Source organism: Vicia villosa, linkage group LG6, assembly GCF_029867415.1.
Source record: "Vicia villosa cultivar HV-30 ecotype Madison, WI linkage group LG6, Vvil1.0, whole genome shotgun sequence".
Lineage (NCBI taxonomy): Eukaryota > Viridiplantae > Streptophyta > Magnoliopsida > Fabales > Fabaceae > Vicia > Vicia villosa.
In genome coordinates, this window is record NC_081185.1 from 112,015,844 (window position 1) to 112,027,644 (window position 11,801).

General features: G+C 36.8%; 1 protein-coding gene across 2 annotated transcripts; it reads left to right on the forward strand.

Moving 5' to 3' along the window:
- Positions 1–9,032: 9,032 nt before the first annotated feature.
- On the forward strand, positions 9,033–11,792 carry LOC131609617 (rop guanine nucleotide exchange factor 3-like). 2 transcript variants are annotated; one of them, XM_058881378.1, is made up of 8 exons: positions 9,036–9,435; positions 9,532–9,651; positions 9,766–9,920; positions 10,100–10,174; positions 10,261–10,551; positions 10,655–10,810; positions 11,011–11,355; positions 11,476–11,792. In XM_058881378.1, the coding sequence occupies exons 1-8, from the start codon at positions 9,153–9,155 to the stop codon at positions 11,596–11,598; spliced, it is 1,548 nt and encodes a 515-aa protein (XP_058737361.1). In that variant the 5' UTR covers positions 9,036–9,152; the 3' UTR covers positions 11,599–11,792. The 2 variants fall into 2 exon arrangements, with proteins under 2 accessions (XP_058737362.1, XP_058737361.1); XM_058881379.1 differs by lacking the exon at positions 10,655–10,810 and having other exon boundaries at positions 9,033–9,435.
- Positions 11,793–11,801: the final 9 nt, after the last annotated feature.

Below are 11,801 nucleotides of genomic sequence, written 5' to 3' on the forward strand. Positions count from 1 at the left end.
TAAGCACCAGGTCTTGGAACATAGACCTTCTTCCTGTCATGTGTCGTGAGCATCCAGAGTCCAGGTACCATGACATGTTGTGCTTTGTCCTTTTTGCAGTCAAGGATATCTGCAATAGGAATAATCTTATCCTTAGGTACCCACATCTTTTTGGGTCCTTTCTTGTTAGATTTTCTCAAGTTCTGATTGAACTTGGGTTTAACATTGTAAGCAATAGGAGGAACAGCATGATAATTTTTAATGTGAGTTTCATGATATTTCCTAGGTTGTGTCACATGCTTTTTGGTGTGTGTTATGTGAAAACTTTGAGCATGTGAAGTGTGCCTAATATCATGAGAGTGGCCATACTTGAACTGATCATACAATGGCTTGTATGTGAATTTCATTTCATCAACAGGTTCAAGTTTGTATGGGGTTTCACCCTCAAAACCAATGCCAACTCTTTTGTTTCCAGACACAGCATATATCATAGAAGCTAGCTGACTTCTGCCAATACTTCTAGATAAGAACTTCCTGAAACTTAAATCATATTCTTTCAGAATATGGTTTAGACTAGGAGTGGATTTTTCTGAATCAGAAGGAGATCCAACATTATTGGATAATTTTAAAAGTTTTTCTTTTAATTCAGAATTTTCCAACTCAAGTTTCTTTGTTTCAAATTCAAATAGCTTTTTCAGCTTTTTGTATTTGAGACTAATCTGAGACTTGAGTTCCAGAAGTTCAGTTAGACCGGAAACTAACTCATCTCTAGTAAGTTCAGAAAATACCTCTTCAGAATCTGATTCTGATGTAGATTCTGATCCGTCATCTTCTGTCGCCATCAGCGCACAGTTAGCCTGCTCATCTTCAGAGTCTGAATCATCTTCTGACTCATCCTAGGTTGCCATAAGACCTTTCTTCTTATGAAACTTCTTCTTGGGATTTTCCTTCTGAAGATTTGGACATTCATTCTTGAAGTGTCCAGGCTCATTGCATTCATAGCACATGACCTTCTTCTTGTCAAATCTTCTTTCATCAGAAGATTCTCCACGTTCAAATTTCCTTGAACTTCTGAAGCCTCTGAACTTCCTTTGCTTGGTCTTCCAGAGTTGATTTAGCCTTCTGGAGATCAAGGACAGTTCATCTTCTTCTTCAGATTCTGATTCTTCAGGATCTTCTTCTCTAGCCTGAAAAGCGTTAGTGCATTTCTTGATATTTGATTTTAATGCAATAGACTTACCTTTCTTTTGAGGCTCGTTTGCGTCCAGCTCTATTTCATGACTTCTCAAGGCACTGATAAGCTCTTCCAGAGAAACTTCATTCAGATTCTTTGCAATCTTGAATGCAGTCACCATAGGACCCCATCTTCTGGGTAAGCTTCTGATGATCTTCTTTACGTGATCAGCCTTGGTGTATCCCTTGTCAAGAACTCTCAATCCAGCAGTAAGAGTTTGAAATCTTGAAAACATTTTTTCAATGTCTTCATCATCCTCCATCTTGAAGGCTTCATACTTCTGGATTAAAGCTAGAGCTTTAGTCTCCTTGACTTGAGCATTTCCTTCGTGAGTCATTTTCAAGGACTCATATATGTCATAGGCCGTTTCCCTGTTAGATATCTTCTCATACTCAGCATGAGAGATAGCATTCAGCAAAACAGTTCTGCATTTATGATGATTCCTGAAAAGCTTCTTCTGATCATCATTCATTTCTTGCCTTGTCAGCTTTATGCCTCTGGCATTTACTGGATGTTTGTAACCATCCATCAGAAGATCCCATAGATCACCATCTAGACCCAGAAAGTAACTTTCCAGTTTATCTTTCCAGTATTCAAAGTTTTCACCATCAAATACTGGTGGTCTAGTATAACCATTGTTACCATTGTATTGCTCAGCAGAGCCAGATGTAGATGCAGGTGGGTCTGTTGGAATTTCACCAGCCATCTTTTACTGAAGCGTTTTTCTCTTCCTGAATCTTTTCTAAACACGGTTAAGTGCTTGCACCTTAGAACCGGCGCTCTGATGCCAATTGAAGGATAGAAAAACACTTAGAAAGGGGGGGTTTGAATAAGTGTAGCTTTAAAAAACTTGACAGATAAAAATAAATTGCACAGTTATTTTTATCCTGGTTCGTTGTTAACTAAACTACTCCAGTCCACCCCCGCAGAGATGATTTACCTCAACTGAGGATTTAATCCACTAATCGCACGGATTACAATGGTTCTCCACTTAGTCAGCAACTAAGTCTTCCAGAGTCTTCTGATCACACACTGATCACTCCAGGAACAACTGCTTAGATACCCTCTAAGACTTTTCTAGAGTCTACTGATCCACACGATCACTCTAGTTACAACCTGCTTAGATAACCTCTAAGACTTCCTAGAGTATTCTGATCCACACGATCACTCTAGTTCCTTACAACTTAATGTAATCAATTCTAAGAGTTTACAAATGCTTCTTAAAAGCGATAATCACAAACTGTGATATTTCTCTTAACGTTTAAGCTTAATCTCACTAATATATTACAACAGCAATGTAGTGAGCTTTGATGAAGATGAAGATTCTGAGCTTTGAATTTGAACAGAGTTTCAGCAAGTTAATTTGAATTGTTTTGTTCAGGATCGTTAACCTTGCTTCTCATCAGAACTTCATATTTATAGGCGTTGGAGAAGATGACCGTTGAGTGCATTTAATGCTTTGCGTGTTCCGTACAGCATCGCATTTAATGTTATACGCTTTTGTCAACTACCTCGAGCCTTGTTCACGCTGTGTCTACTGACGTAGCCTAGAATAGCTTTTAACGTTCCTTTTGTCAGTCAGCGTAGCTTGCCACTTGTACTTTTCTTCTGATCTGATGTTTGTGAATACAACGTTTGAATATCATCAGAGTCAAACAGCTTGGTGCATAGCATCTTCTGATCTTCTGACCTTGAAGTGCTTCTGAGCGTGATACCATCAGAACTTCAGTGCTTCTGTTCTCTTGTTCTTCTGATGCTTCCATAGACCCATGTTCTGATTCTGCTTCGACCATCTTCTGATGTCTTGCCAGACCATGTTCTGATGTTGCATGCTGAACCCTTTGAGACAAAGCTTCTGAGCGCTGAATTATGCGTACTCTTTATATATATTTCCTGAAAAGGAAATTGCATTGGATTAGAGTACCATATTATCTTAAGCAAAATTCATATTATTGTTATCATCAAAACTAAGATAATTGATCAGAACAAATCTTGTTCTAACAGTCACGATATACACTTTGTAAATCATTCCAAAGAGTATGCCTCAAATCTCTTTGAACATTGGGTGGAAAATGACCATCCATCTGCATTGTCAAATAACATACCACTTATACAAAGAAAATGTCGAGGTTAAGATTTATAATACAAGTATAAAAATCTGGATAGGAAGTAAAATATAATCATATATTTAACATACACAAGTATTCACATAAGTACATAATCCTAAAGTATATATCTCCGTTAAAACTTAACTATTCAATTAAATCATTATTATATGAATGAAATAACATTTACCATTATCAAGGATATCCTCCCAATTACCAAAATCATATATCTCTTGACCAAATGCCACAAACATCCTCCCAATTACTTATAACAATAATAATTGTCGCAAGGACAAGGCTAACAAATTGGTCTTGTGCGTCCACACACAGTGTGGTGGAATTCACAATTCTAATACATATATATATATATATATATATATATATATATATATATATATATATATATATATATATATATATATATATATATTATCTCTCAAGTTATGATCACTCCCTCTCTAAGTATTAATCATCCTCTTATCATTATTACATTTATTTCACACTAGGCATATAAGTTGAGTGTCATACAATCATATCATCTTGTTTATCTAGTGCATTCCTCATATAATGTAACATCCATCATTTCATCATGTCAAAATAAATCAAACCTTTTATAATATAACAATCACATATTACATAACCTATTCGAACAATTTAGACAAACAACACTAAAAAATTAAGAAATTCTCCCAATACTATTAAATAGATATATCCTGTAATAAATCATTAGTAGTAGCATAAATTTAAGATCTTGAAACTAAATTACATAAAGTATTCCTTGTGTTAACAATATCCAATTTCTTATATTGCGATATTTATTTGTTTTTTAAAATCTATGATCCTAAAGTTCAAAGTGTATTAACTATTCCTTATAAAAAATTGTAATATTTTTCAATTAAATAATCTATTATCTATTCTTAGTTGTGTCCTATGTTGTAACAAATATGTAGTTACCAAATGAGTAGTGATATATATATCACCACTCTTATACCATGAGAATTTAGATGATATGGCAATCAGGCTAGGGGCAAACTTAAATGAAAGATTAAATAATATTTGTTATAGGAAAAAAAAAAAGCTACTTCAACAGCTTGAAATGTTTCCTATGCATTCGTGCTTGATGGTCTTCGCACTAACAAGCATTTTCCTTACCAAACTTCAAAACAAATCAAAGTTTTAATTGGAAATGATCCTTTCTTTTTTTCACATAACAAACACAAATGTATTAGACAAGAAAACAGACTAAGACTTAGCGATATTCAATAAACAATAAAATATTAAATAAAGATAAAGGAATGCCAGATTTGGGAAGATTCGAATATTTGAATCTTTAATCAGTTATTAATCGAAGATGATTCATGTTTGGTCGATCGAGTATGACACAATAATCTTCAAACTATCCACCAATTTTGTGGCTATTCCGCAAAAATCTATTTGATGGGTTCGTGCGGCTGGAACCCTATAGTAAATTGAGAATGATTGTATTGAAAATTATATTTTTTTTTATATTTTCTTATATTTTTATAAAGTACATATATTTTATGCTTTATATTCTACACCTATAAAACAATATATGAAATTCAAAGTATTAAAGAATTTATATTTATTTTTTAAAATGATATATTTTTTAAAAATACTATATTATAATAATAATAATTTGTTTATTATGCACACTATTCACTTAATATTTATTTAGTTTATGATTGTATCCGATCATAATGGATCGTCAATGGTCTGTAACTGGTGATCTTCTGAAGACGGAGGGTGTACCTGAAAGGTACTCCGATGCTAAAGTAAGAAGGAGAACAAAGCAGAGTGCAAGTACCAAGTAAAGAGTGAAAATTAATGAATAATTGACCATCTAGTGAAAGAGGGTATTTATAGCCTCTAGCGCTGGGTCAAGACCTCCATATTGGACTGGAGGCCCAAGCATAAGGTGGAGACTACGGAAGTTCATGGATTAGGTCAACCCACAAAACCCGGTCAAATCAACCAAAAAAAATCCACAAAATTGGGTTGGGTCGGGTAATTGGGTGGATATGAGTTTCAAAACTAAAAAACCCATTAAAAAATTGGGTTTCGGGTAAAACCCAAACCAAACCCAAAAGACCCATTGATCCACTAATCAAATATTTATTATTAAAATTTTAATAATTTTGATGAATATTAACTTAGAAGCTGTAATTTTAGTCTCTAAATATTTACTATTTTAGTGAAGCATGATATTAACTAATTTTGAATGTTTCACTTTTTGGTTACTTTAATGCTAATACAATTTTATGTCATGCAACTTTAATTTGTTGCTAGTATTTTATGATAATTTTTATTAGTTGATATTATCATTTATCATTATATAATGCTAAAAGATAGTAAAAATAGATTATTTAATTTTTTTAAAGAAGATACAAATTTTGAGTAATATTTATGAAAAATAATATGATGACTCATCATTTGGTCCTTTAATGTTAATAAGCAAAGAAACTATTTGGACAATCCACTACTGAACCCAACCCAACCCGAAAATTAGTGGGTTTGCCCAAACCGGCCCATTGATGTAACAGGTGGTTAATTTATATCACCTAAACCGGAGTGTCCAATATGGGTTGGGTCTTGGGTTTGGCCAAACTCAATCCAAACCGGCCCATATACACCCCTAGTGGAGACTGCCAGGATCTACGTGTGTAGTGGAGACCATCACGTGGTCTCCATCCTTGGTCAAACGCTCCAAAGTATCAGGGGAGACGCAGTCTTCTCGGAGGTGCATAGTCTCTGTACTATTAAGAGGGTTAAAGCTGAAGAACCCTACAAGGATGAGGGCCCTCACGGGTGACAGGCAGATAGGTTCCTTCTAGTGACACGCCTTCCCGAGACACCAAGATGGTCCTACTCGATCCACATTCCTGCTCGTGACACTTATGGACTCGTCGGGTAAAGCAAAGTATAGTTCCTACACCCTTGTCGGGCAGGTGAAGATCTGCGCGGGCAGGGGCAATTGGGCATTTTCCTTAGTTAGGCTAGATTTGGGGTTTGAATTATGTTTGGGCCAAGTCCTGGCCCAGTCCAGAACAGGATCCCCCAAGTCGTTGCTCCTGGGCAATGAGTTATGACTTTAGGGCCATCTCACGTGATCGAGGAGGTATTTGCTATTGTCGGTGACTTTGGGGGATGAGATCGCCTAGGAACGTGCGGGCATCCAACTCCAGCCAGGCGTATACGAGGATAAAAAGGTTTAGCCCAGAGAGGATGTATATGGACCAACGAATTTCGTTCGAATGCTGTATGGTGTAGTTTTTAACGCGTAATGATGACCTAGGGGTAGGGATAATAATGCCCTATGTGCGTGGATGGTGGAGAAGAGTGGGAGGCGTCACCTCACTCAAGGTGTCGTTTCGTTTTCCGTGGAGGTTTTATAAAATGGGACCCGAGGCTCATTTGCAACGTTTTACGCTCTGGTGCCTTCTGTGAATCCTCTCTGCCTCCTTGCTAGATATGATGTTGTTCTCAGTCGTCTTCTCCGTCGTAGATACACCTATATTTATACGAGTAAGTTCTCTTTCCTTCCTTGTTATCTATGATTTGTTTTCGTGTGATTTGTGCCTTAGGGGTTTTCCCTGCGAAGTTCATGTGTTTGATCGTGATTTAAGTTAGAGAAGTTCTATTATTCGTGTAGATTTGCTGCATTTTCTTTGTTTTTGCTCGGGAGATTGATCAATCTTCCTCGTGTTATTCATGGAATGGTCTGAGAGATTCATGATCTTCCTCGTGGAAATCATGTTTTCCTCGCGATGTTGATGAGTTGCCCTAGATATTCATAACTTGCTCGTTAGTTTCATAGGTTTTTGCCATGAGAGTTGTGAGCTTGATTTGCCTGGCTAAGTTTGGGGCGTACACTCTTGATTTCCCTTCGGGCGATGAGGGTTTGGTCAGGGACCGCCCGCGTCCCCCGCTGCACCCTTTCACTTGACCTGAGGTGGAAGGGTGGATTTGATTTGAATTTTGAATTCACTACTTTCCTCTGCTTATCAAGTAATATGGCCGCACATGAAGAATGGTTACAGTCTTCTGAGTCCTAGGAGGATGTACGCCTGGTCGACTCGGTGACAGACCCGGACCTGGACTGGGTCGTCGACCAACCTCGTGGAGTAGCCTCTCGTTTTGTCGACTCTTTGAATGGCGCTTTCAGGGTTGTCGAGAACAGGAGGCCAGGCATTGCTTGTAATTGGGAGGTTTCCTGTCCGCTTGAGACGGAAAGGATATGTTTGTTTTTTGATAACGATCGCTTCGCCATGTATGAATATTTTTTGGGGATCCGCCTTCCCTTTACTGACTTCCAGATCGCGGTCTTTGCGCGTCTGAGATTGGTGCCTTCCCAGCTGCATCTGAACGACATCGCCTTCTTGCGGGCGTTTTAGATTGTATGTCATTATATCGGGATTGGGGCCATTGTCCGCCTCTTTTTTCGCTGCTTCAAGAATCAACGGCAGTCGGCCGCTGGGAAGCACTGTTGGGTCTCCCTCAAGAATGCCGAGAAGAGGTTGTTTAGGATGTATGTGGACTCTATCCTCGATTTTAAGGATAGGTATTATCTTATTCACCCGGAAAGCGAGAAGGCCTATTCTTCCATTTTGGAGTTGGTGACCTTGTATGATGAAGATGGCAATGCGCTCCTCGACAATGATGGACAGGAAGAGACCCAAATGGTGTCAATGTTTCTCTTCCACTGGTGCAATGGGAACTTCGGTCAAGGGCCTCGAATTTATTATTTCGAGGATGGGGAATTAGACGAGGAGGATAGAAAGTCTTATGCGGCTCTCTGTAGGTTTGTCGACGGTTTCCTCCCCGCCAAATGGGTGTCGAGGATGGGGAATTAGACGAGGAGGACAGAAAGTCTTATGCGGCTCTCTAAAATTTTGTTACATACCACTATTCTATAAACAAAAATATTTCAAAATTTAAATATAAAAAAAACAACATACTACTAAATGATTGGATAATAAATTTGTGTTCAAAAAATAAATCTTCACATGATTATAAAATATAAAACTATATTATTTGTATGTGTAGCAAAAAGCAATTATTATGATCATGTACAAGTCTGAAGAAAGATTCTCACTCTCACATGTTATCTCCACTTTCAATTAATGCACACCTTGCATGCCTTTGAATCTACACAAAAATTTAACCATTTCTGCAACTTGATCTTTCTTATACATTTAATAATAAATCTATATGATTAAATCACATAGTTATAGTAACATCATGAAAAGCCGCATTCTTTTGTTTGGTTTTGTTCAAACTTCAAACCCTCTTTCTTTTGCATGGATAATAATATTCTTCACTGAAGAAGGTAAAGTTAGGAGGGAACAGTTTCAAACATTGTTAACCAGTTAATGTTTAAACTTCAAATTCAAATCTAACACATGAAAAAGTAACAAAATAAGAATAAAGATGTTTGGGACCGTTGCTGCTTTTTTTTACCAAGTTTGTTTTGAAGTTTTAAACTTCAGTTGGTTTCATTTTCAATATCAGAAAGTTGTCTAGTTTTTGCTTTTTTGTTTCACAGTTCACAAACCTTTACTGCGTTTTTCATTGAACTATAGAAGCAACATTGTTTTAAGAGCTTTTGCTTTTTTATTTTGTATAGTACAAGACTATATAACATTCAAATTTTCTGCTTTTTCTCTTTAATCAACTTTTTTGTACTTTTAGTTTTCTATATCTATAGTTTGATTTCAATTACAATTGTATAGTTTAAGCTGAGATAATTCAAACCTTCATGTTTATATATGTGTAGGTTTTGAGAAAATTCATTGATCGCGTATTCCTGAACTAGGATGGAGAAATCATTCAACTCTGGTGAAAATTCTGATGTGGATTATCATCCTTCGCGAATGAGTGGTGAGTCTTTTGGATACTGCCGTGTTTGGACAAGCTCGGACGCGTCAAATTTCTCTGACTCGGTAGATGATAGCAGCTATGCCAGTGAGCCTTCGCCTTTTCCTTCGCCTTCGCCTTCTCGGTGGAGGGATGTTAAACCTGGTCTCTCTAGGCTAGGAATGAAGTTGCGCAAGCATTCGGTTGATGATAAACTTGATGACAATGATCTTTTGGATTCGGGTTTGTTTGCATAGTTGCTTATGAAGTTTTGAATGTTGATTCCACGTCGCAATTCTGCGTAGAAAATAATGAAATTAATGTTGTTTATATTATCAGGTGAGGTTGAAATGATGAAGGAAAGATTCGCGAAACTTCTGCTAGGAGAAGATATGTCTGGTGGAGGAAAAGGTGTTAGCACAGCAGTTACAATCTCAAATGCCATTACCAATCTCTACGGTAATTCCTTTATGTTCATAACATTATCCAAAACATAGTGTGATAAATAATCGAAATGCTATTAGTTTGTCGAATGATTTGTAATTGAACTAGTTTGAATTTGAATTTCTGCAGCAACGGTATTCGGTCAAAGTTTAAAGTTGGAGCCACTGAATCCTGAGAAGAAAGCCATGTGGAAAAGAGAGATGAAGGTTCTTTTATCAGTGTGTGATTACATACAAGAATTCGCCCCAACTGCGCAATATTTAGAAGATGGCACAATTGTGGAGGTGAGATTCATTTACCGACTAGTATATCAGTTGTTACTATGTCAGTATTTTCTCCTTCGCCCGGTTTGAACCCTGATCCTTTATGTCATCCGATTTTTTCAATGCTTAGCTCAAACCGGTCGAGCTAAATAATAACTAACTTCAATGAAACTTATCTTTGTTATCGCGATCTCTATCAGATGATGAAAAGCAGACCAAGGTCGGATATCTATGTAAACCTCCCGGCACTGCAGAAGCTTGACACAATGCTTATAGTAAGAAACACCGCAGCTCTTGCAAGTAAGAACTCGATTTTTCATCAAGCTCTTGTGGCTGATAAACATGAAAATTTTGTTTGCAGGAAATATTGGAATCTTTTGAGGATACTGAATTCTGGTATGCAGAGAATATATCAGCAACTTCACCTCGTTTGCGCGCAGCCTCTTTTCGAAAGATTGTTCCAAGGAAAGACGAGAAATGGTGGTTGCCAGTTCCTTGTGTTCTCCCTGGTGGCCTCTCTGAGAAGTCAAGGAAGCATCTTACAGAGAAAAGGGACTGTGCTAATCAAATTCATAAAGCCGCGATGGCCATAAACAGCAATATCCTCGCAGAAATAGATATTCCAGAGACATATATAGACGATCTTCCAAAGGTTAGTCCTCATTATCGAAACTTGAAGATCACTCTTGTTTCAGAAAGTCTTGGTTTGAAATTTTCTGTTGAAATCTCAGAATAAGTCTGCATTTTTTTTCCAGCTGAAATTCTATTGCCAAGTGATTGACGAATCCTTTAAATGTGACCCTATAAGGCAAATGTCTTGGAATTTATCATCAAATTTGATGAGCTTTTTATGGAAGCCAATAATAGCAGCTGAGACTTGTAGAAATCGGGACGATATAATTTCGTATAAGGTACTAGTAGCATGCAACTTCGATGAGACGCATTAATCTTATTGTTTATTCCCTTGAAGTTAGTTATAAAAATTCAAGACTGATAATAAAGTTAATGCATGAGAAGAACCATTTTCATGCTACTAGTACATATTTTTATAAAAAATGTTTGAAATTTAATCCTACTTATTTTTCTCTTTTTTCAAACATCGTTTTTTCAGAGTGGAAGAGGGAGTCTAGGGGACTCGATATACCACTATATGAATACCACGGACATGTTCTCACCTGATCGTCTTCTTGACTGTCTGAAAATAAGCTCTGAACATGAAGCACTTGATCTAGCAGACAGGGTTGAATCATCGATGTATACATGGAGACGTAAAGCTTGTCTTAGCCATTCAAAGTCGTCATGGAAAGAAGTAAAAGATCTCATGGATGAAACAGATTTGGAAGATAAAAACTTTAGTTTAGCTGATAGAGCTGAAGCTTTGTTGTTTTGCCTCAAGCAAAGATATCCTGAACTTTCACAAACTTCTTTGGATGCATGCAAAATCCAATACAATCGGGTAAGTTTCAGTTTCGACATCTATGATGTCATATCTTATGTCAAAGAGAATAAGTTGAAATTAAATTGAGAGATGTTTAAATTCAGCACATGAACTAAGAAAAACAAATATGTTCTGCAGGATGTGGGAAAAGCGGTACTAGAAAGCTATTCAAGAGTTTTAGAAGGTCTAGCATTCAACATTGTTGCTTGGATTGAAGATGTTCTTTATGTAGATAAGACTATGACGAATCGAGAAGTCTAGAAACAATTCTTCTCTTCCATTCAACAATGTTTTGTAAGCCATAGATTTGGTATAATGTAGACAGTTAGTATCTAGTGTGTGAAAAGATATTCACTTGCATCTGTGTGAAACTTATTTGTGAACCATATATAGAAGAAAGCTTCAACATTCAGTTGAAATTCAAAGCATAACTTGCAAAAATTACATTTTCTGAACTTCAAATT